Source organism: Macaca nemestrina, chromosome 14, assembly GCF_043159975.1.
Source record: "Macaca nemestrina isolate mMacNem1 chromosome 14, mMacNem.hap1, whole genome shotgun sequence".
In the NCBI taxonomy this organism is placed as follows: Eukaryota; Metazoa; Chordata; class Mammalia; order Primates; family Cercopithecidae; genus Macaca; species Macaca nemestrina.
In genome coordinates, this window is record NC_092138.1 from 106305670 (window position 1) to 106331009 (window position 25340).

Consider the following 25340-nt stretch of genomic DNA (forward strand, 5'->3'; position numbering starts at 1 on the left):
CACGGAGAGCCCCTCTTGGGGACCAAGGGCTGTGGCTGGCCTGCAGAGCCCAGATTCCTCTCACAGACTGGGTGGTGGGGCGGGGGTCTTTCTAGCCTCCGTGCCCTTGATCCCACGGTGTCTTCTACTGGGAATCCCCTTCCCCTTTAGTCCAAACCCTACTGGTCCTTCTGGGCCACTCAGGTTTTCTACCTGTTGTCCAAAGCTCCCCGTAAGCTGGCCCAGCCAGAAGCAGCAGCCGTGGGTCCTTTTCCTGGGCAGCTTCGTGCTCTTTCTAGCTTGTGGATAGCGGTTCCAGGGCCTGCTCCTAGGGACCTGTAAGAGCAGGAGCTGTGTCTGCGTCGTTTTGGGGTCCCAAAGGGAAGACAGGAACACTCCGCGTCCTCTGATCCTGGATCCGCACCCTCATTTTGGAGAATGCAGGGCTCGAATAAGGATGCAATAACAATCAAATAACAACCCCATTGATGGGGTATCTGCTGTGTGCCCAGCCTGGCTCTAAGCTCTTTCGACTCGTGCGATGTCTTGTAACCCGCCAGCACCCTGGGCGGTAGATACTACCATTGTCGCTGTTTTACCCCTGAGAACGCAGGTGTACACAGCTGGGATGTGGCTAAGCCAGAACTTGAACCAGGACTGCCACCTGCCAGGGCTCTCATCTCATGGGCAACCAAGGATTTGGGCCCAGTTTACAAAGGAGAGAATAGAAAGGGTTAAGCTTTTAAAGGGACAGCAAGACCTGGGCACGGTGGCTCACGCCTATAATCTCAGCACTTTGGGAGGCTGAGGCCAGCAGATCACCTGAGGTCAGGAGTTCGAGACCAGCCTGACCAACATGGAGAAACCCCATCTCTACTAAAAATAGAAAATTAGCCGGACGTGGTGGCGGGCGCCTGTAATCCCAACTACTCAGGAGGCTGAGGCAGGAGAATCACTTGAACCTGGGAGGCGGAGGTTGCGGTTAGCCAAGATCATGCCGCTGCACGCCAGCCTGGGCAACAAGAGCAAAACTCTATCTCAAATAAATAAACAAACAGCAAGAACAGTTATGCTATTCAGCATCTTGCTGGGCCCCGGTGTGGATAGGTGGGGAGCGAGCACAAGGACCAAAGGAAAGGACCCTTATCCCTCCCTGAGCCCACACTGGTCTAATCGGGTGGCACTGCCATCCGATTCCAGTCCCTGGTGAGCAGGGGGCTCCGTGGTGGCTGTGACAAGTTCCATTCGCCTTGGAGGTGGCAGCCGGAGCTATTTTTAGAGCAGCGCGTGGTGGGGGAGTTTCCTTTTGGCGGTGTCTGGGGACTGGAGTCTTGGGAAGGGGAAGTCCCATGCGGAGACAGAGGCCCTTCTTCCTGCACCCAGCCCAGCCCAGAGAGGCCACCCGGCTCCCTGGAGGCACCGGCACCTCATGTCCGTCCTCAACCCAGAGCTGAGCAGACCTTCCCTGGAGCTTCTCAGGAGCCACTTCAAAAGGTACCCAGACTTTCTCTGCCTCCTGCTATGGGAGCCGCTTGCTCTCAGGGGTGTGTCCAATGATGGATGGGGAACCAGGCCCTAGGGACCTCCAGGGCTGGGGCTCCAAGTACCTCGACCTGGCTGCACCTCTGCCACCCACCACTGCCCATTTGGCCAGTCCCACCAGCCTGGCAGGACCTTTGCCACTAGCCTGGGACCGGGTGGCTGCTGATGGCTGGTTTTACGTTCAGTAATCCCCGCGCTTGGCCAGAACTTCTGAGTTTCCAGGGAAGCAGAAAAAGCAAGTTTTCTTTCTCCAGGGTGGGTTTTGTCTGCCCCTTCCTGCCTGTAGGAAGGAGACAAAATTAGGGGAGACCAGGGGCTTGAAAGCTTTCCCTGCATGGAGGCCACTGGATGGGGAACACCAAAGCCCTCCAGCCCCGGGGCTGTTCCGCTTGGTCCTCCTTCCACTTGGTCCTCCTTCCACTGTCGGTCAGCAGGGTATAGCTGCGGTTTGAGACAGGAGTCTCTGCTTTGAAATTCATCCCTTCCCGTAAGCCCTAGGCTCTCCCCAGGGGCCCGCCCTGGCATGAGTTGGCCTGGGGGGCCAGGCTTCTCCCTCCTGGCCTCAGGTGTTTCTGTACTAAGTCAGCAGCCCCTTACCCAGCCTCTCCTCTGCCACCTGCTGGGGCTGTTTAGTCTCTACCCCCAAGGAAATTTCCATGTTCAAGTAGAGAAGACACAAGGATTAGACAGAGACAGCACGGGTGAGCAGGCTGTGGAGCTGGGAGTGACTGAGTGAGTCCAGGAAGGCTGCCTGGAGGAGATGCCCAGGAGAGAAGTTTGCTGGGAGGCAGCTCATTCCAGGCAGGAGGAGCAGAGCCTGCCAAGGCCTGGAGGTGAGAGCAAGATCATTTCCCCAATCAGGCAGGGGTCTCTGGGATGAAGGACCTGCTAGCGGGCCTGGGACTCCTAGAGTGAGACCGCAGCTTTCCCCAGCTGCATTGTGATCTCCAAAGGATCACCTTAGGCAAACGATTCAAATGCAGACTTTGGAGAGGGTTGGATCTGAGTTCAGAAACGGGCCATGCTGCTTCTCAGCTGCATGAGCTTGACAAGCCATTTAACTTCCCTGCACCTCAGTTTCTTCATCTGTGAAAGTGGAGGGCTTGCAGACCTCACAGCAGGGATATGCTGAGCTGCTGCCTGCAGTTCCCGACACAGAGGAAGCACTCAACAGATCTCAGCTTCGTCTTCAGGGAGGCTGGGAGCGAACCCAGCCTTGACTAGGTCCCAGAGTCAAGAACCTTCTGGGCAGAAGCCAAAATGCCTTGTTGCTCTTTTAACTGAGAGACAAGATGTTTACAGCTCCTGCATTTTCTTCTTCCACAATTGGGTTTTATTACCCGAGGAGGAAGTGAAAGGTGATTGCAGTGCTCCTCGATTTTCAAAAAGGCGCTGGGAACCCTGCAGTGTGTGGCCCAGTTGGTTTTGAATCGCCGGTGACTTTTGGCTGATCTGTGACCACAGGGATGCCGAGCCTTCAGCAGAGGTTTCTTGGGGTTGCAGGAGGGGGATGGGAAGAGCCCCCTCCACCTACTGGTCAGAGATTCATTCCGCCGACCCCCCCTGGGTGCCCACTTTTCACCAGGCCCTGGGTGAGGCACTGGAGGTTTAGAGATGACCACAAAGGTCAGTCCCTGCCCTTAAAGGCTGGCCGAGGAGGCAGACATGGTGACAAAGGAAGCGGTTTGTGCCCGTAACAGCCCACCTTTAGGGAGAAACCTGTGTAGATACCACCAGATGGGAAAGGGAAGAAGGGGCCTGAGTGCCCCCTGGATGCCCAGTGTGTACTCACAGAGTCCTCGCAGCCTCCCTGCCAGTTCGGGCTGTTCCCCTTTGTGGATGGGGACGTTTAAGGCTCAGGGAGGGGACGGGACTTCCCCAAGGTCCCATAAGAAGTGCCAAGACTATGGCCGGGCGTGGTGGCTCATGCCTGTAATCCCAGCACTTTGAGAGGCCAAGGTAGGAGGATCACCTGAGGTAAGGAGTTCGAGACCAGCCTGACCACCATGGTGAAACCCCGTCTCTACTAAAAATACAAAAATTAGCTGGGCGTGGTGGTGTGCGCTTGTAATCTCAGCTACTCGGGAGCCTGACTAGTGTGTTAGGTCCTCCCTGCCAGCCAGTCTGCCTGGGTGTGGTCGTCCTTCCAGCCCCTGGGCTTGCGCTGAGTTTCTTTCTGCAATTGCTTGCTCTGGCTGCTCTGAGAAGCAGGTTCAAATGACAGGAGAATCGCTTGAACCCAGGAGGCGGAGGTTGCAGTGAGCAGAGATCGCACCATTGCACTCCAGCCTGGGTGACAGAGCAAGACTCCATCTCAAAAAAAAAAAGAAAAAAGGAGTGCTGAGATGAAGGAGGGCCCAGAGACCCGGTCCTGGCAGATGAGTGGGACTTTGCCCATTGAGAGGCACCAGTGGGTCTTTAGTCCAGGGCTGGTGCATGGAATGACGTGGAAGCGCCAGGTGCTGTGTCGCTGGGGAGGGGGGCTGGTCATTTAATATGGCTGCATATAGGGCCTGGCGGATATTGGGGGCAAATGCATGAGGGCAGGCTTATGCCAGGTGGTCAGGGAATGGCTTCCTCCAGTGTGCGGACCTTGTGCTGTGGAGTTTCGGGAGAGATCTGCAGGTTCAGGCTTGTGTGTTAGGAAAACCTTTCCATGGCGGGCTGGAGGTTGGGCTGGAGGGGAGTTGGAGGCTGAAGGTGACTGTAGGGACAAGGCCAGCACAGGGTAGAGGCCCCGGGGTGAGTGAAGACATTTGGAGGAACAATGGGTGGGACTGGATGAAGACCAGGGTGGGTCCTGGAGGCTACAGCGGCCCTGTTTCTGGGTAGGCACCACGTGGCCCCCAATCAGCTGGCCTCCTGATCCTGCAGGCCTACCCTGGGGGAGGCCCCGCCACCCTGAGGAAGGGGGCAGCGGGGAACCTGTCTGCATGGCCACCTTCCAGGAGTGGCTCATGGTCCTGCGTCCCTGCACCGTAGAGAAGCCAGGCTTCCGCTGGTCATGGAGCTACAGAATCGGGGTGGGATGCATGGCGTTGCGGGTGGAGGGCTGAGGCGAGCGTGAAGGAACACAGGACCCAGCCGGAAACCAGACACCATCTGTGGCTTGTCCCCTCCAGCTCGACAGGCCCCCATGACTCTGGCCTGAGATCAGGCTGCTTCCTGTCAAGTGATGAATGGGCAACGTCTGCTTATCCTGAGACCAGACAAGAAGGGGGGCCGGGGCTGGGGAAGGGCCCAGCCGCCAGCGCCACAGCTCTGGGCCAGAATTCATTCATTCAGGCATTTATTCACACCCTCTTCCAAGGCAGTTCGGACCAAGGCAGACTTGGTTTCGAGTGTCAGTTCTGCCTGCCGCCTGCTGTGTGACCTGGCACCCGCCACTTAACCTGTCTGAACTTTGGTTTCTCCTCTGAACAATGTGGAACATAGCGGTGCCTGCCTAGGTGTCTGTAAGGGTGAACGAGGTACACGCAGCACTGGGCACCTGCCTGGTGCATGCGTGGTACACGCTGTGTTGGCGGGGGCTGTTATTCTGGTCCTCCCTGCCAGCCAGTCTGCCTGGGCGTGGCATTCCTTACAGCCCCTGGGCTTGTGCTGTTTCTTTCTGTGATTGCTCAGTCTGGCTGGTCTGAGGAGCAGGTTCAAATGGCAGCTCTCTCCACTGTGTGGACTTAACTTTGGCCAAAACCATGTTTCTCCTTGGAGCCTTAGTTTCCTCATCAGCAAAACAAGGGTGATGGCACTTTGCAGGTTTCTTGGGAGATGCCGTCTCACCCGTGGATGTTGGCTGATGTTGAAGTCGGTCCAGCCTTGACCCAGCCAGCGGCCAGGTGCAGTGAGCTGTCCTTGCCGAGCCTCCAATCTCCAGCTCCCTGGGGCACGTGTCAGTCAGTGGAGCCTCTGCAGGCTGCCTGAAGGCCCCAAGCAGTGGGCATCCATCCTAGGCCCCTGCCACCAGGAGCCAGCTGGACCAACAGACATCGCCCCTGGTGCTGGCACTGGTGCTGCCAGTACCATTCGCTCGGGGCAGAGAGAAAGCTGTGTGTGCCTGAGTGCGAAGCCACAAGGACGGCTTCCTGCTTTAGGGAAAACAACCTGTGTGAGGCTGTCCCCTCGGCTGGAGGCCCAGAGGAGGGGCCTCGCTCGGAAACTGCGGGGGAGTACAGTGTCTGGCCAAGGCTGACCTCCAAGGCCAGGAGTGTGGTTCTCCCTGGGCTTGGCAACACCTGTCAGTCTGGGAGCCACAACTTCCTTTGCCACCTCTACCCTCTGCTTCAGTGGACAGAACGAGACCATGCCTGTGCTCAGAGCCTGGTGGGCATTAGCTGACCCCTGACCATGCCTGTGCGCGTGCACACACAGGAGCAGAAGAGGCAGGCGGGACACACACTGTTACCGCCTGCGGGGTTCAGAGCAAGGAGAGGTTAAGAGCCAGTATATGAATGCACTTCCGTGGACCCCGGTACACATGGATCCTTGCAAGCTCATGCCCCGAAACCTGCTCCAAGCGGGGTCCTTGGACAGAGCCCGCCTGGTGTCTGAGGTCGTGCTTCACTGGCCGGGCCACGATGAGCCACCAGTCTCCATGAAGTGTGGCATTTAGTAGGGGGCACAGGGGGGACTTCCCCTAGGTGAAGTTTCCAAAAATTCAGAGGCAAGGGCCGCATGACAGCCTTGGTCAGAAAGGCCACTTGGAACCTCAGAGCCAGCCCATTACAGCAGCCGATCCCTTCCAGCAGGTGCCTGGATTAAACCCAAGTGCTCGTGTCTCCCTAGGGTCACAGCCCACATTAGTGAGAGCCTCACCATGGCCGGGCAGGGTGCGGTACAGCGGTGGGCTTTGCTTCGTCAGCCACGGCTCATGAAGATGATGAAGGTGTTTGCTCCAGAGCAGTCCTAAAGAGGCCATGCAGCGTAGGACATAGAGCGGCCATCTTGGGTCCAGCAGCCCCAGCTCTGTCACTTACCAGCTGCGTTACCCAGGGCAGGAGCGACCCTGGGCAAGTCCCTGCCTCAGTCCCCGTGTCTGTCACATGGAGGTGATCACTTCTCCATTGTACAGCGAGGGTAGCTTCAATAGCTAAGTAGCCTCATAGCTAAAGCCTCAGAGGTCCCTTCCCATGTGCCAGGCTCTGTGCTAAGGAGTTTACAGTGACCCTAAGAGGACGATCTGACTCTTAGCCCATTTTCCAGATGAAGAAACTGAGACACAGCGTGGTTAGATGAAACCAGGCCAGGACCTGGACCCCCGCAGTCCAGCTCCCCACCAGCCTCACTGAACCCTGAGGCTCCTCCCAATCTGGTCCCTAGGTGCCTGGGGACACACAGCAGGCGGCAGCCTATTGTTGTTCAAAGCCAGGAACCGGAGCTGGGAAGCCTCACTGCGCAGCTATCCACAGTGCCTTGCAAATGCAGGGCCGTTGCTTGAGGCAGAAGAAAAGCCCTCTTTGAGGTGGTGTTCAGTGTGGCCTGCGGCTCTGGGTCTTGCATTCCATGGATTTTTGGCCCCTGACTTGGGCTTGGCAGCCACTACCTCATTGTTCTGCAGCTTGGCAGGAGCCGCGGGATCCCAGGGACAGGCAGTCCCCAGTGTTACCCGGAGGCGCCTGCACACATGTGCTAAGGGTCTTTTCCCTGCTCCCTGTGGCTCGTCCTTCCACGTACCCTTTGCCTTGGTCTTTCTGCATCTGAGCCCCCTAAGAAGCAGTTTCTGGCAGGAATTTCCAGAGCAAAGGGCTTGGGTTTCTGTTGGGGAGTAGACCAATAGAACAAAATGCCTAAAATCCAATACCCATGGAGAGCCCCAAGAGGCAGTGGTTCCTTGGAACAAAGACGGGGTTTAGAGTCACTGAGAGCTGGATTTGAATCCTTTCTCTGCAGCTTATTAGCCTAATGGCATCGAGCCTCTTCTCTCTGAGCCTCGGTTTCCCCATCCATAAAATGGGTCTACTAACAGCCCCGAGGGTGAATGGGAAAGACCTGGCTCACATGAACCCTCATCCCTTCCTTTCTCCCTTCCTCCTTTCCCCCGCACCTTCCTGCCTCCTTCCCCTCAGCAGGGACCCTCTCTGGCTGTCAGTGAGCAGGGGCTTGCAGAGTCCTCCGTGGCTGCTGCTTTCCTAGAACAAGGAACATCAGCAGCCACTGGCTCCTCCCTGGAGGCTAACGGTGCCGCAGGTTCCATTAGGTTCTGGACAGAGCAGCTTGTAATGACTGGGGTTTGGCAGCAAAGGCAGTGTAGACAGTGGTGCTGCATCAGCTTTCTGTGGTCAGTGGGGCAGAGTCTCTGGGGGCTCCAGCCCCTGGGGACCCTGTGGGGGAAATGGGCCCTTGTGGTCCGCCAGCCCTGAGATCACCCCTGTGCATCAGCAGCACAGGCCCCATTCTCAGGTGGACAGAGGGCCCATTCTGGGTGGAGCCGACTGGAAAGCTGATGGTGTTGCCGTGTAAGACCTGTGGGGAGTGCAGTGCCGTAGTTTTGGACAAAGATGCAGTTGTCGGTTCAAGTCCTGGCTCCTCTTGCCTGTGATCCATGAGACCCGGGCAAATCTCTTAACCTTTTCGTGCCTCAGTTTTCTCATCTGGAAAATGGGACCATAATAGACCTTACCTCATGGGGTTGTTGACAAAATCAGATGGGCTAATAGAGGTGAAGAGTGTAGGACAGGGCCCAGCATGATCAGGGCCCTGCAATTATTAGCTCTTATTCCTGGTCCCCCTTGCACTGCTCCTGGAGCCCTGCCTGTGTGAGGCCACAGGTGAGCTCCTGAGAGTGTGCAGACCATGGCCTCTGGCCACAGCTGTTGGAGAATGCGGTCAGCGCCAGGTACCTGCTAGGCTCCCCCCGCAGTGGGATTTGCCCAAGGTCTCAGCTGGTGAGTGACAGGGTCGAGATTCACTGCCAAGGTTTCCTGTACATGGGAGGCCCCAGGGCAGGTGGGCAGGTAAGCCGATGTGTGTGTGGGTCTCGCAGGGGTGACCTGTGGGCCGAGCCTGGTGCCTTCTGAGATAAAGGTGGAACCTTCTCACTGAAGACAGTTCTCCACCCTTTCCCTGGAGGTCTCCCTAAGGGCAGAGGACAGTGAACATGTCACCTTGGGGGTTCTGGGGCTGCAGCTGGAAACAGCTGCAGAGCCTACAGGAGGCTCTGTTTTATCTTCAAATTCATGTGCATTTTACATTCTGCTCCCTCTCGTGTTTCCCCCTAACAAAGATGCCTGGAGAAGGTGCTCCGTGTTTATCTGTTTGTCCTGGGGCTCTTCATACCCTGGGTCTTCCACTGTGTCATCTGGGGATGTCACCTGCTCTCCAGTACAGGAACTCAGCACAAATGGTGGAGACACTGAGGGTGCCACGGTCCCATCTGCATTTGAGGGCTTGGCAGGGAGAGCACTGAGCGCTGGGAGACCCAGGTGGGAGATGAGGCCTGTGCTGAGGCAGAGGCAGGGGTGGGGAGGGAAGAGGCAGGTGCACCCATAATGCCCCTCCATGTAACACTGATCTAACAGTGCTCTGTGTGCACAGAGTAAAGACAGCAAGAGACCTGCTGATTGGTCTGTCCACACTGGGATGAACCACATCAAATGGCCGAGTCTGTGGGTCAAAGTTGGTTGAGTTTCTGCAGCTGCCCAAGCAGGAGACTGTGTGAGCCGGGCTTGGCAGGACTTGCAGCCAGCGAGGGCCCCCCGACCCTGAGTTGGGCGTGTTTTACAGTCCATACCATCCACTTCCCTGTGCTCTCACGTCCTGTAATCTATCTTGAGAGAGCAGGTTTACCCCGGAACAGCCTGTGGAAGGTGTGGGGCAGGGAAGGGAGCTGGGCCGCCCTGAGGATGCAGAGGGAGAAGGGTGCTGGGAGCCAGCCTGCAAGTTCTGGGGAGCCTCAGGGTGCCTTTGAGGGCACAACTTGGGAGGCCCAGCTCAGCGGGCGAGTTAGGGTTTGGTGGACATCCTTTGAGCCTGAGAGATCTGGTTGGTCAACCACTGTAGCTGGAAACAGACTACAGTAGGGGGGAAGGAAGAGTGACTTGTACCCTGAGACACAGTGGCCGGACCTCTTGGAGCTGGCTGTGACAGCCCGGCGGGTGTTGATGCCTTTCGCACCTCCTGGAACACCCCCGTGTTAATGGGGGCGTGGGTCTACCCGGGAGGGAGTGGCAGGGCTGCTGGCCCAGCAGACTCAGGGAAGACTCTTGTTTTGGAATTTGACTGGGGCGTAGGTGACCAGGTGAGACAGCAGAAGGTGGGGTCTGTCTGGAGAGAGATGACATCTTCGGCTGGGTCCTCCAGAAGCCAAACCTGAGATGGGGATATGTAGGCGTGGGATGTATGAAGTGCCCCTGGGGGAACCACTCAGGGAGGAGGGAGGGCAAGGCCAGGAATGGGCAGGAGATGGACCAAAGGTTCCATCTCAGACAAAACCCGCTGACCACGCCAGGGGCTCTAGGATGTGAGTCACAGCTTAAGAGGGCCCCAACCTGAGACAGGGGACTGGCTTTCATGCTCAGTCCCTTAGCTGTTGAATAAGGGCCACTGCAGGGGGGCCCTCCGTTCCTCAGGACTTCTGATTCTCCAGGGGTACAGCAGAGCTGCTCTGGGAGCCTAGGCCAGACCTCAAGGGGTTCTGCCTAGGATGTGGTCACACGAGAGGTGCCCTGGGGACATCCAGGGCTTGTCGGGGAGGAGGAGCAGCGGCCAGGAACGGAGGCCTCACCACTTGCGTGATCTAGTGCCTTTCATGCACACCACGTGGGAGCCCTGGCATACAGGAGGTGCTGCAGAAATGCTTGTGAGGCGAGCGCAGATCTCTCCTCCCAGGGAGGAGGAGGGCTTTTCCCCTGGCATCAGGAAGGATCCCGGTGGCTAGGTCATGTAGCTTCTGTGCACATAACCTCAGACCCTGCCCCGGAAGCACTTGTCTGATGGTGGAGGCCAGAGGCTAAAATATTGGAGGAGATGCTCCGATGGCCTTGAGCTCAGGACTGGGCACCTAGTGGGTGCTTAACCAGGGACCTGTGGCTGCTGTGACTACCTGTGACCAGCGTCTCTGACTCTCCCAGGGCAGCACAAGCCCTGGAGGCTGAGGGGGGCTGTTCCTTTGCACAGAGGTCTAAGTAGGACGGCAAACAGGACCTCTTGACCCTGGCCTTCCCTGTGTCACATGTGTGGTGTGCCAGGGCCCAGCCAGGACAAGGACATGGGCTCCTTCCCAGAGCCGCTGTCTGCAGCCTGATCAAGGCCTTTCTCTTCTGAGCACCCAGGCTGCCAGCGTGGGTATAGGTGAGGGTGACAATGGGGGATAGGGGTACAGAACGGCTCCTCAAGAAACAGGGGCAGTGCTGTGGAAAGAACAAGCCTTTGGACTCCAGCAAATGTGGGGTTGAATCCAGTGTCTTCCTTCCTGGCCTTGGGGGCTGTTGATGGACGTTTACCTGCCTGGAGCTTCTTCCGGTGGGAATAATCCTAGTGACTTAGGACGGTCTAACAGAGGGCGACTGTGTCACCCGGGGATGTCCAGTTGTAGCCCTGCCACTTCAGAGCTGGGTGGCCGTGGGCAAATTACTAAACGGCTTTGCACCTCAGCTCACGCGTCTGTAAAATGGAGTGAGCAAAAGCCCCTCCTCCTCCTGAGGGTCTCAGAGAAAGTGACCAGGCCGCTGTTTTCTGTTGCAGCTCGTGCCCTTGTGAGGCTGGCATGCAGGATGGCAGGACAGCCCGGCCACATGCCCCACGGAGGGAGTTCCAACAACCTCTGCCACACCCTGGGGCCTGCGCACCCTCCTGACCCGCAGGTAAGCCCCTCACCTTTGTCTGCAGCACACTGAAGATTCCCCAAGGAATACAGATCCCTGAGCCTCCTTTGTGCAAACTCCTACTGGTGGAAACCCTTCAGCTTCCTGAAACAGAACCTCTTCTTGAATGCTTCCAGTGATGGGGAGCTCACTACCCTATCTAGTGAGCTCATCATTGAATTCAGTAATACTCAGAGAAGCCTCCTCTGCCAAACTCTAGGCGGGGACCCTGGACCCTAATCATGCCCCTGGGTGTTCTGAGTGGATGGAACAGCTTTATCTCGGGGATCAGCGTGGTTGGAAGGGTACAGAGGGTTCTGTGGAGGCCCTGAGGACAGCGAGGGACTCAGAGCAATGGGCTGACTATCCTGAGAGTCAGAAAATTCTTTCTTACAGTGAGCCAACATTGCCTCCCATTTTGGTCTTAACTGTGTTTCAGTCCCTTTCAGCGTTTGGGAGAACACTGGCTTCTTAACACCTGGCTCACGCTCTCTGTAGATACCTTGGAGAACCGGGCAGCCTTCAGGAGCTTTTCTGAAGGTGACTTCTAGGTTTCTGAACTGCCTCATGCACCCCATGCTGCCCGGGCCTGGCACTCCCTCCCTGGCCCCTCTTCCAAGTCGGTGCAAATGCTGCTCCCTCTGGGGACACCTCCACCTCCACCCTGCTGTCTGCTCTGGGGCTGCCCGCACACCTTGTCCACACACCTGGGTGATGGCCGTGATCACATACATCTCACTGGGGCACTAGTTCCTGGGTCTGCCTCACTTTCTAGACAGAGAGCTCCACTGGAGCGGGGCTTCGCTGGTGGCACCATCCCACGCCGGGCACAGAGAGGCCCTGCATGCTCGCTGAGTTAAGGAACTGTGGATGCGTGTGCGGCGTAACCACGTAGGATGGGGCTGTGTGCAAGACACACTCAGGTCTGCTGTTAGGCAGCACACAGCCTCATGGGAGAGAAAGATAAGGAACTGAGCAGAAGAACCTTGCGGGCCTGGGGAGCCCAGCACGGCACCTGATCCGGGGCCAGAGACGCGTCCTCACGGAAGCGGCATGCAAAGGCCTGGAGGGGACAGAGAGCTTGTCTGGACAGGCTGACCGAAGCCAGATCCTGGAAGGTCCTGTGGCCAGCTTAGAATGATGAGAAGTTCTCTTACGTGGTGTTGGCTTTTTGTCCAAAGGATGTGAGACCTAAATTCAGGGGAGGCTCAGAGATGGCCACCCTCCTGAGCCATGGAGGTCTTGGTCATAGCTTCTTATTAAGCCTCATCCCTCTTGGAAGACTTTAGATTGGCTGATGTTTGACCTCAATGGCAAGGTCGCCATGTATAGTTGTACAGGTTATGCACTGCACAAAGCTTCTGGCCTAAGGAGGCAGATAGGTCTGAAATCCTTCTCCTGTGCTTGCATTATCACCAAGCCATGCTCCGTGGTGGACAGCTACATCAGCCCAAGGAGGGCAGTGATGCTGCAGATTCACACAGAGGCGACACGTGAGCTAGTGGACGCTGCGTTTGTGTGTGTCTCTGGTGGGGGGGTGTGTATATGCATACACACAAGCATGCAGAGGGTCCAAGGAGCATCTATGCTATTTTTACTCATGCAAGGGCCCGTTTCCTAGGTAGAATTTTGGGAGGCAGATCCCAGAAAGCTGGGAAGCCCCAGGACACTGTGGGTCCAGAGTCTACCAGGACATGGTGCTGATGGCTGGGGGCAGCAGGGCCTCCTCGAGTAATGTAGCAATTTGTCATATTAAGTCATTCACTAACAATTGAATCCCCCTTGATTAATCTCCCAGAATTAGCCAGTTGCATTTCGAGCAATTAGGGTTAATTACAACCTCATTTGGCAGAGGAGAGGGCCCCGTAATTATTTCACGAACAAGGCGAAGAGGCGGTGGGCTGCGGTGGCGGCGTTCACGACGTCTCGTCGCACATGTTGGAGAGGGTAATGACATAGTTAAGTGTAATTAGATACGATTACTCAGAGCTGGGCGGCTCTGGGCAGCGGCTGTCGGGCAACGATGCCCCCAGTCCCACCAGCATCTGGCTGGGTTTGCAGAATGGGGACGCAAGGCCACCCATGTGCTGCGGCAGCTCCAGGTTGGGATGGGAATGGAGGACTTTCTCCTCCGCTCCTGAAGCCCTGGGGTAACACTGTCTGGGGAGACATCCTGGCCGTGTCTCGTCTGTTTCAGGACATAGAAACACCTTGAATTAATGGGCCAGGCATTTTCCTTAATAGCAGGAGGCACCGCTGCTTCCCTGAAACCGTCCTCAGAGGAAGGAGCCGGGCTCAGAATGCTTTGATGTGGGCCAGGCTGGTTCCGTACCCAGCTCTCCATCTCTCATTAGCCAGTGAGACTGGGAAAGCGACCTCTCTGAGCCTCAGTTTCCTCATCTATAAAATGGGATAATAATATTATCTCCCTCATGAGGCGGCTGGGAAGACTAAGCGAGATAGTTACTGTAAACATCCAACACGGCACCTCACGTCGTGGGTATTGAGGAAATGTTATGTCATGGATCTTATATTTTAAAAATCATTTCTGTTTTCATAGCTAAAGACCTCCGAGCTGGATAATACCCCCAGTGTAGAAAGAAAGAAACTACAAACACCGGAACTGTGGTTTTTGTTAACCTTCTATGCCCAAGGCTAGTGGCTTGTTCTTTTCAGGAAGCTTTCTAGCCTTGAGAGCCAGCAGCAGTGAAAAAATATTTGCTGAATGCGGCAGAACCATATATGAAATTCATATATACTTAGGAAAGCTGAACATGCTTGCTTTTATAGAGGTTTCTAATGAATGAATGAATGGAATTGAGGAAAGAAGCTTAAAAGGCCTCATGCTTTTTAGATTTTACCAATTTGCTGCAGAGAGCTTTCATTGGGCATGAAGTGTAAGCCTCAGCCGACACACTATGAATCACGTGAATTTCCAAGAAGGGGGAAGGTATTCTTGCCTGAGAAAGCCCCAGCTAATGTGTCTTCTGTCTGGAAAGTCTTTGCAAACCCGCTTGGGATATGCCAAGTTCAGTTATATTTGGGCGCTCTTCCAAGAGAACTTTTCAGGGGATGGGGTCAGCTCTTTCTAGGTGTGCATTGCAAGGGCCGAAATCTTTGTCAAAACCTTCCCAAAGCAGTGATGCTAGTTGGTTAAGGTTTAATGACCAAATATCAACGGCTATTAAAATTAAGTTAGTGGAGCCAGGCATGGTGGCTCATGCCTGTAATCCCAGCACTTTGGGAGGCCAAGGTGGGTGGATCACCTGAGGTCTGGAGTTCAAGACCAGCCTGGCCAACATGGTGAATCCCCTTCTCTACTAAAAATACAAAAATTAGCTGGATGTGGTGGTGCTCACCTGTAATCTCAGCTACTCGGGAGGCCGAGGCATGAGAATCGCTTCAACCCGGGAGGCAGAGGTTGCAGTGAGCCGAGATTGCACCATTGTACTCCAGCCTGGGCAACAGAGTGAGACTCCATCGCAAAAAATAAAAATTAAAAAAAAAAAAATTCCGTGTCTGCTAACTGTTGTCAATTCAGCAAGCGTTTGTTTTGTTTCTGCCATGGGAGGTGCCCAGTGCCTGCCTTGGGGGGGTTCCCAGTCTACTGAGAAGCTCTCCGTGGAAGCTCCCCGGGAGGGATGGACAGATGCTGGGAGAGCCCAGAGAATGGGGAGGCCAGTTCTGCTAGATGGATGATAAGGAATTTGTGGGGGGACAGAGAGAGGCCCCAGACCTGAAGGTGCATGGTCAATCAGGTTAGAGAAGGTGTTGAAATACCCATGCTTAGATAAGGTAAAAGAATAGTGTTTATGAAGGTCTCAAATCCATGCTATCTCATTTGAAATTGAATCTGTAGCAGATGAGTCCATTATGGGTTTTCGGGTGGCAAGGGGGTGCTTGGGTTGGGTTCTAGATTAGATCACTGGTGGCTTGTGCTCAAGGCTCAAGGAAGGTGAAAATAGGGAGTGAGGAGACCCCTTCTTCACTAGGCGAGATGATGCCTCATGGGGCTGCAGCACTGGGGGCTGGACATGGGGAGAGAGGGTTCCAGAGACTTACAGGGGAAAGCAGCCACACTTGGTAGTGGAAGGGATGAGGGAGAGGGGGTGTCAGGGGTGGCAGCTGGATCTCTTTGTGGTTTCGTCCTTCATGTCTTTGCTTGTGAGTCATCGGAGCTGGTTCCAGATCATCTTTCGTATGTTTAAGCTTAGCCTTTTCCAGACTCAGTTAATGAGAATTGTCCTGGGGGAACCACAGTGATTTAGATCGTTTTGGGTTTTGTTATTAGGAATCTTCCATATGATGGGCATTGGCTCACTGATCCCATGAGCCAATGGCCCACGGAGTGCGGTGCAGACATCTAAGCTGAGCCAGTAATGGTGGTGGTTGTACAAACGGCCCAGTGCCTGGGACTCATCTCATTTAGTACTCCGGCCGACTCAGAGGAGTTGCTTATTGAATGCTCCATTTTGCAGGGAAGGAAGCTGATGTCAAAATCTGCCATCGCGCCATCAGGGGGCAGAGTTGGGATTGGGTCCAGGCCTGCGGGATCCCACGGTGCCCCTTCGGGCAGCTAGGTTCTTCAAAAGGGATGACTGGCTTTGGGTCTGAAGTTAGCCGGATCGTGAGGAGCTGAGCTGGACTGGCCTCAGAAGTCTGACAATGTGGACTCTTTGTAAATCGTGCCCTTTTGTGCAACACAGATTTAAAATATATCACTATATACGCATCTACCAAATCCATTAGAAGTTCCTCACCCACGGTGTCAGATGTCTTTAAAGGTGAAATTCGTTTATAAGAAATGTCATCCTGATGAAGTGTGCTTTTTAAAATCATAGAAACGGTTGCCTTAAAATTAATGATGCATTGCAAATATCAGGGAAAAAAGACCCATCCAGTGTAAAGATGATTAAAATTCAGGTCAGAAGTCTGACTTAGTCAGGCTAAATTTTTTAATGAGATTTCAGAAAATTAATTGGGCGAATGCATTTTTATTCTTTATAGCATGTAATTTTATGCTCCTGTTTAAAAAAAAAAAAAAAAAGATTTGTCTATGGCTGAGGCTGATTGTGGTTCAAACATTTTAAACTCAAATTAGCGCAGGGTGGGGGGGTGTTTGTGGCCTAATTTGATCTGACTTGGAGGAGAGAGCGTGGGTTTGTCAGAGCTTTCTGGGTGAGGGTAGCTATAGTGGTCTGAGACATTGTCCCCGCCCCCCAGTCTCCCAGTCATGCCTTGCCTCTTCCTGAGAAAGCCAGCGACATTTCTTGGGAGGTGGGATTGGGGTGGTGGTGGCTCCGAGACCTCAGCCGTCTCATTGGCTCCTGCTCGCCAGTTTCCTGCTGCTCCCCAGGGCCCTTGTTCCAGTGGTCCCTCCATCCTCCTCCTCTCAAATCCCATGTGCCTGCCCCAGGCAGCTCAGGCCTCCTGCCTCGTGCCCACGGTGACAGGCAGCACAGTGAGTGGTGATGCTGCAGGGTTAGCCTCCCTGTCCCCCAGCCCCTCGACCCGTCTCCTCTGCCTTTGTGGGAGAGCAGAGGGCCCCCGCGCCCTGGCGGAGGGGCCCGAGGAGTCAAAAGTGGTCTCTATGGCGTTGCCCCACAGCGCAGCCCTGGAAGGGAGGCTGAGGGCCGCTCTTGCCTAGCACGGTCCCTTGACAAATGGTCCTGGGTGACAGAGTCGCAAGGTTGTGTCTTTTACCTGTCCGCAGGTGCATGTCAGCCCCACGGCCTAACTGCAGCCCCCAAGGTTACTGCCAGCCCCCGGGTCGGCAGACCTCCGAGGGGTGGGAACGGCAGGGCGATGATATCAACAGCCGAGAACCTGCGGGCTTGTCCACTGCTCCCCAGGGAAGCAGGTGCCACCCCTAGGCCCATTCGACAGATAGCAGCACAGTCACCGTCACCACAGCAGCTGGAGAATGACATGTCCCAGCACCTAGTGCCAGGCCCTCTTCCAAGAGCTTGCATTCACTCATCCATGTAACCCCCAGCAGCCGCCTGAAGGGGGTACTGTTATGATTTCAACTATACGGAAGAGGAAACTGAGGCCCAGAAGGCTCACCCAAGGCCCACAGCCAGGAAGTGGCGGAATTGAGGTTTGAGCCCGTCTCCATGCGCCAGCATTGGAGTCTCAACATCAGAGCCAGAGCAGTGGTTACCCCTCTGCCAACTTGTGCCCTGGGGTGCGGTTGGGGGTGTTATTTTGCCCAGAAGCCAGAACAGGGTTTCACACAGAGCAGGGACAGTGAGCAACAAAAACCAGTTTTCTGGGCTGGGTGCGGTGGCTCACGCCTGTAATCCCAGCAGTTTGGGAGGCCGAGGGTGGTGGATCACCTGAGGTCAGGCGTTCAGGATGAGCCTGGCCAACATGGTGAAACCCTATCTCTACCAAAAATACAAAAAAATTTAGCCAGTTGTGGTGGTGGTCGCCTGTAATCCCAGCTACTCGGGAGGCTGAGGCAGGAGACTCGCTTGAACCCGGGAGGCGGAGATTGCAGTGAGCCGAGATTGCGCCACAGTGCTCCAGCCTGGGCAACAAGAGCAAAACTCTGTCTCAAAAAAAAAAAAAAAAGCAGTTTTCTGAAAGACCATCGAGGTGGTCGGTCATTAGTCAGCAGTGATCACATTTGGGGCCACCCTGGGCACACTGTTCTGGGGCCAGCGCCATGCCTGTCTCGCAGTTTAGAGCCGCACAGACACTTATCACCAACATCATCTCCCGGAGTCCTCAGAGAAATCCTGGAGCCAGTGTCCCTGTGTGTGGATGACCAGCCCAGGATCACTTGGCTGCAGGGGCAAAAGTGGAACTTGCGGGGGGCTGACCCAGGAGGGGAGGGAGGTCTTGGAGGTGGCAACAGAGAGCAGCCAGGCCTTCCAGGCCAAGAATACAGTTCACCCTTTCCCTTCTGCTGAGAACCCCCAGGTGCGTCAGGGCCAGGACTCTGCCACCCAGGCAGCTGCCCCCAGGAGACTGGTGTCCTGAGGTGCCCCACACCTGAGCAGAGGCCACCCTGGGAACAGGGTCCCATGGCAGCCCTGGGAGTGCAGTGGTGTCCCAGAGCCTGCTGGACCATGCCCCTAACACACGTGCTGCCATCTAGGAAGCTGCCCCACCAGAGGAGCTGGCCTCTAATTGGGTTGGATGGGCTGTGACAAGAAATGCAAATCTGGGTCATCCATATGCATGTGAACAGCTGGAGCCTCAGCCACCTCCACCCACATCCACTAGGAGCTTTGACCCCACTGTGGAGCTGCACAGTGTAGCCTCCCAGGACGGGCAGTGTTGGGAACCCCGGCCAGACTCCCACTAGTCACAGTGAGAAGCCTGGTCTCCCCAGGGCAAAGACCCTCTGGGATCACTTCCTCTAAACCCTTCACTGTGTCTGGGGGAAACTGAGGCCCAGGAGGGGAGGGAGCCTACCCCCATCACTGGCGGTGCAGCTGCCTCTAGATCTGACAGGGAGTTCCAGCCTGTTTCCTGGTTTGCGAGATGGGATTCATAACTCTTGCTTCATGAAGCTGTTAGGAGTTTGGAGACATAGAGCTGGCTAAGCAGCTGGAAGCTGGCACATAGTAGGCGTCTAATGCGCACCACCTCATGGTTATTTTTATGAGTACGTGCGATTCCTCTGAGTGCTCAGAAAGCTGCCCTGGCTATTTCTGAGGGTGTGTGATTTCAGCTGCATTCCTAGAGGTGATGGCGTCTGAGTCACAGAGTCCCACTGTGCGCCAGGTCGTGTCGGGCGCATTCCATGTGTCATTCCACAAACATGCTCCAAGCAGTTGCTCTGGGCAGGTCAGAGCCTCAGTGCAGAGGACGTGGAAGGGACTAGACGGGCCCGCTTTTGAAGAGGCTGGTAGCGGGGCATGGGTCAGGGCTCAGGTAACTGAAAGAATGGAGGCTGGAGCAGGAAGTGGCAGTTCTGGCCGCTCAGGGGGTCTTGAGCGAAAAGCCGAGAAGAGATCTGAGCTGAGAGCCCACCCCATATGGAGCAAGGGCTTGGGCACCACAGTCCCCAGTCCTGGGGTCACATCCCAGCTCTGCTGTTCTTCGCTGCCTGATCAGAACAGGTCACTGCTACCCCTCCAAGCCTCAGATTCCTGAAATGGGGACAGCAGTGAGGCCTACTTATAGGGTGGTTCTGAGTACCCAAAGAGTTGGCGCATGGGTGGTGTCTGCACACAGCCCAGCATGCAGTAGGCACTCAGGGATGCCTGCTCTTCTTAGGTTTGCGCTCCGTGTACAGGTGTATTTACCCAACAGACATTGGCACTTGGTGAAGAACTAGAAGTACCATATGACCCAGCCATCCCATTTCTGGGTATATACCCAAAGGATTATAAATCAGGCTGCTATAAAGACACATGCACACGTATGTTTATTGCAGCACTATTCACAATAGCAAAGACTTGGAATCAACCCAGATGTCCATCAGTGACAGACTGGATTAAGAAAATGTGGCACATATACACCATGGAATACTGTGCAGCCATAAAAAAGGATGAGTTTGTGTCCTTTGTAGGGACATGGATGCAGCTGGAAACCATCATTCTCAGCCAACTGTCGCAAGAACAGAAAACCAGACACCGCATGTTCCCACTCATAGGTGGGAACTGAACAATGAGATCACTTGGACTCGGGAAGGGGCCTATCACGGGGAGGGGGGAGGGGGGAGGGATTGCACTGGGAGTTATACCTGATGTAAATGACGAGTTGATGGGTGCTGACGAGTTGATGGGTGCAACACACCAACATGGCACAAGTATACATATGTAACAAACCTGCACGTTATGCACATGTACCCTAGAACTTAAAGTATAAAAAAAAAAAAAAACCATCATCTTCCTCTTCCAGCAGCCCTCCAGGTCGGGTCCCCCAGCAGGACCCACCATGAGAGGTAATTAGGCCTCGAGGCTTCAAAGTCAAGGTTGGCCCAGCCCTCACCTTGCTGTGTGCCGTGAGGCCTGGACTCCCATCACTCACTCCCACAGGAGGGTGTTCTGTAGAGTTCCCTCAGCCAAATCTGGAAGAGAGATTTTCTTTTTTTTGAGGTGGAATCTCACTGTCGCCCGGGCTGGAGTGCAGTGGCACGATCTCAGCCAACTGCAACCTCCGCCTCCCAGGCTCAGGCAATTCTCCTGCCTCGGCCTCCCTAGTGGCTGGGATTTACAGGCACACACCACCACCCCCAGCTAATTTTCGTAGTTTTACAAGCATTTTTTGGCCAGGTTGGTCTCAAACTCCTGACCTCAAGTGATCCGCCCACCTCGGCCTCCCAAAGTGCTGGGATTACAGGCGTGAGCCACCGCGCCCGGCCTGGAAGAAACATTTTCACTTTACTTTTTTCCCTGCTTTTCCAGTGACTTTCTGTTTCTCATTAAGTCATGATTCAGGGTCCCAGAGTAGGGATCACCACATAACCAGGTTCCCCTCAGGCACCCTGGGAGAAGGACGGAGGAGAAGTCGATGGACCCAGCTTAGACCTGCCCAGGGAACGTGCCCCTGCTCCGCAGCCATCTCAGGCTGAGACCCAGGTGGTCCAGCCAGCAGTTCCTGGTGTTTCCGGGTAGGGAAGCAGCTGTCAGAAGGACCAGTCCTGTAGTTCTCGGTTTGGTCTTGATTCCTTCCGCCAGGGTGCTGACGCCCAAAGACACCTGGTGCAGCACCCAGCTCAGTGTGACCCTCAGCAAAGACCCATTTCATGCTAGAAAGTTGAACTGCTGGTTCCTGCTTCAGTTGGGGCAGTGGCATGGAGCTGGGTGATGTGGGCATGGCTGGGCCCTCTGGGCCTCAGTTTCCTCATCGGGCAAATGGAGACACAACAGGGCCCATCTCACCATAGGGCAGCCCAGAGATGTGGCATCCTCTCCCCTTGTCTGTCTCCTCCTTCCCTGGCCCAGGGTTGGCGCCCCCTCCTGCCTTTTCCTGAGAGCTCACTGCACAGATGTCCCGGGGCCCTCCTGGCCACTGCGGCCTCACCTGGAGGCTCCATCCCTGGGGAGGTCCCAGCGCAGGATCACGTGTTCCAACGCTGGCCCCTGCTGAGTCTTCGTGGAGCTCTAGTTTCTTCCCGGCACCCTAAAAAAGTAGTTTATTTAAAGCATGGGCTCAGTGTGTAAGGCCGCACATTTTTTTGAGTGGGGGACAGAGTCTCCATTACCCAGGCTGGAGTGCAGTGGCATAATCTCTGCTCACTGCAACCTCTGCCTCCTGGGTTCAAGCAATTCTCGTGCCTCAGTCTCCCGAGTAGCTGGAATTCTAGGCATGTGCCACCACACCCAGCTAATTTTTGTATTTTTAGTGGAGACGGAGTTTTGCCATGTTGGCCAGGCTGGTCTCGAACTCCTGACCTCAAGTGATCCGCCTGCCTCAGCCTCCCAGTGTGCTGGGATTACAGGCATGAGCCACCACATCTGGCCAAAGCTACAAATATTAACCTGCGTTTTCTTGTCTGAGATGGGGAACGGCTGTCCCAGGAGGGGAACTTACCATTTCTTACAATGACCTGGGGCATTTGGCATGGTGGCCATGGGCGGGGGAGACCTGACCTGCACCCAGCTTGCTGGACCCCAATTTGGGCATCAAGGATTCAGGAGAGGATGAGATGGGCAAGGCCCCTGGTCCCACGGAGCTAACCCCCGGGGATGGGATTCAGCGACAGCAAACAAGCAGTCAGATAATGAAGGCGGTGATAAGGGCAGTGGGGAGCGTGAACAGCCTCAGTTTTTCACCTGCAGTGGGGGTCCTTAAGGGGAACCAGGGACCCTGTGCAGAAAGCCCCTGGGGGTGCGCCTGGGAGGCTCTGAGAGCAGGGTTGGCAGCAGAGTCCCTCCTTCACCTTAGAGGGTGCTGTTGGGGTGCTGGGGCTCTAGGGGTCGTCCCCAGGCCTCTGCTCCAGCCTGGCTGCTCACGGAGACCCTCTGTCCCCTCTTCCAGAGGCACCCCAACACCCTGTCTTTTCGCTGCTCGCTGGCGGACTTCCAGATCGAAAAGAAGATAGGCCGAGGACAGTTCAGCGAGGTGTACAAGGCCACCTGCCTGCTGGACAGGAAGACGGTGGCTCTGAAGAAGGTGCAGGTGAGCTGATGACCCATGGGGTCAAACCTGCATCTCTGGAGGCCGTCTCTGCATCTGGACGGGGTGCCCGGGCCAGTCCCTTCTCTCTCCTCCTCGGTGAACGAGGGAAACAGCACCCAACCCACTGGGTTACAGGGAGAACCAGGTAGACACCTGTTCACTGTGAACCACAAAGGAAAAGAAAAACAAGCATGCATTGAGCGCCTGCTGTGTACTGGGTCATGCAAGGAGCACGTGGAGCCTGGCAACGGTCCCGTGGGTGGGGACTGTCATTTCATCTCTCAGATGAGGACAATCTCTCAGAACACCCCAGGGTCCCAGCGTGTCACGGGGGAGCTGAGGTTCAGACCATGTCCACTCATCCTTGTACCTGTGCTTGCTCCACAGTTGTGGGCTTCCTGCCTTCTGCGTCCCTCCTAAATGGAGGAAGTAGATCAAGCGGCAAAGTCAGGACAGGAGCCATGTCCACGGGAGCTGCTGGGCCCATCTGAACACGGCTTTGCTGGAGGAAATGGCTTCAAATCCTCCAGCAAAGCTTCCCAAGCCCCTTGATTTGCTTACTTGTCCTTAAAGAATGAGATTGAGAGCCTGGGCAGAGGAGGCCCGGGAGAGAGAATGGCGTCGGGGAAATTGGGAGAGAACACCAGTAGCTTCAGGGCACTGGAGGAGCAGCGGGGTCCTCTGACCAAAAAAGGACCAGTTTTTCTCTTGATTTTTTTTTTTTTTTTTTTTTTTTTGAGACAGAGTCTCAGTCTGTCACCCAGGCTGGAGTGCCGTGGTGTGATCAGCTCACTGCAACCTCCACCTCCCGGGTTCAAACGATTCTCCTGCCTCAGTCTCTTGAGTAGCTGGGACTACAGGCGTGCACCACCACACCCGGCTAATTTTTATATTTTTAGTAGAGACGGGGTTTCACCATGTTGGCCAGGCTAGTCTCAAACTCCTGACCTCAAGTGATCCACCCACCTCAGCCTCCCAAAGTGCTGGGATCACAGGTGTGAGCCCCCATGCCTGGCCCTCTCTCTTGATCTTCTGGGGAGGGGCTCACCTGAGCTCCCTGTCTTGATTCTTTAGTGCCACGATGGGTTTTGTGGTGGGACAGTGCTGGGGGACCCACAGTGAGTAAACCTTACAGGGGCTGGGGTGCGGGGGGTCCCTCGGTGAGGAGGTGGGAGAGCCAGGACTGGAAAGCAGACCCCGTAGCCCCCTACAGGGGCTCTGGACACAGATTGTAACCACTCTGTTTCTCTTTTTCCTCCCGCCCAAGATCTTTGAGATGATGGATGCCAAGGCAAGGCAAGACTGCGTCAAGGAGATCGGCCTCTTGAAGGTGAGTGCCCGGGGCTGAGTGGGAACCTCGCGTCCTCGGGGAGGTTCTGGGGCACCGGCTAGGCCATATCATGTCCATCACTGCCCTTGGGTGCCAGGAATCCACAGCCCCTTTGGACGGAGTTTCACTCTTGTTGCCCAGGCTGGAGTGCAGTGGCACAATCCCTGCTCACTGCAGTCCCCACCTTCTCGGTTCAAGCAATTCTCCTGTCTCAGTCTCCCGGGATTACAGGCACCCGCCACCATACCCAGCTAATTTTCATATTTTTAGTAGAGACAGGGTTTCACCATGTTGGCCAGCCTGGTCTCGAACTCAGGTGATCCGTCCACCTCAGCCTCCCAAAGTGCTGGGATTACAGGTGTGAGCCACCACGCCCGGTGGCTCACATTGTTAATTTTTTGTAGGGATGAGGTCCCCTTATATTGCCCAGGCTGGTGTCAAACTCCTGAGGCCTCAAGCAGTCCTCTCATCCCAGCCTTCCAAAGTGCTGGGATTACAGGCAGGAGCCACTGCGCCCGGCCCCCAGTGAAACATACTGGATTTGCTCGGCAGTTTCCAGCAAAGTGGGATTGCTGGTGGCAGGGATGCCTGCTGAAGCCACAGCTGCAGAATTTCAGATTAGCAGTTTATTCTACCACACCCTACCCTGTTTTCTCAGGCCTTGGCCCTGCCCTTGGGGACTTCCAGGCTGGTGGGGAAGCAGATGGTGACCTTCCAGGGTGATGCAGATTGACTGGTGGGCCAGGAGCCCCGGGGAAACCCACTTCCTGAGCGGGTCTTACAGAGGCCGGGGCACCATCCCAGAATCTGGAAGGCCGAAGTGAGCCTGCTTCCAGGCACTGCAGCAGTGTGGATTATGGGAGGTTGGGGAGACAGAAAGCCGGACATGGCGGCAGGGCCAGATACACACGCAGAACCAAAGGGGAGCCCCTGAAGTGGCTGCAAGCTGGGGGGCCATGGCGGGGTGTGAGTTGTGAGTGCCTGCTCTGGTGGCCCCCGGCCACAGTGGGTGATGGAGTCAAGGCTGGAGACAGGAGATGTCCTTACCGCTAACTATTATAGGTCAAAAATATCCCTCGAAAGCATTGTTTAAATGTTTAAGTAATGGTCAACTTGCTGCCACTTACCCAGCCCTGATCACCCATTGCCCTCTCCCCACCTTGCATGCCTTTCTCCCCAAGTGAGGGAACCCGCAGGTGAGCATGCTGAGCACAGCCTGGTCTGGTCCCTGGTCACACAGATGTGCCATCGCAACTCCTGCCTTGCAGGAGCCTGAGCCTGGCGTAAGCCCACCTGGCCGCGGAGGGGATTCTGCCCCTTCCCCAGGGCTGTGGTGCAGCGAAAGGCGTCAAGCCTGGGTTCAGAGGACACACCCCTCGCTCACTAGCTGTGTGGCTGCGGGCCAGCCGTGGGCCTCTCAGGACCTCAGTTTCCTCATCTGTAAAGGGGGCATGATGACAACAGGCATGCTGGAGAAGTCAGTGAGGAAGCACGTCTGACGAGCTCAGGGCAGCACTGGTGTGTGGTACACTCGCCGTCCAAGGCAGCCCGGTTGTCATGGTTACCACCTCTGCCCGCCAACGCCAGCCACTTTCCAGAACACGGGTCCC

General features: G+C 55.6%; 1 protein-coding gene across 9 annotated transcripts in view; it reads left to right on the forward strand.

Moving 5' to 3' along the window:
• LOC105463902 (NIMA related kinase 6) overlaps positions 1 to 25340 on the forward strand; it is a 103588-nt gene that overhangs the window by 34669 nt on the left and 43579 nt on the right. For 6 of the 9 annotated variants that reach the window (XM_071078311.1, XM_024787384.2, XM_011711319.2 and 3 more), the window contains 3 exons: positions 11200 to 11318; positions 22260 to 22400; positions 23668 to 23730. In XM_071078311.1, coding sequence (XP_070934412.1) covers positions 11229 to 11318; positions 22260 to 22400; positions 23668 to 23730 — 294 coding nt within the window. In that variant the 5' untranslated portion in view covers positions 11200 to 11228. Of the gene's footprint in view, positions 1 to 1345; positions 1474 to 2185; positions 2355 to 3481; positions 3499 to 11199; positions 11319 to 22259; positions 22401 to 23667; positions 23731 to 25340 lie in introns of those variants that run through there. The other 3 variants (XM_011711318.2, XM_011711316.3, XM_071078312.1) reach the window with 3 other exon arrangements.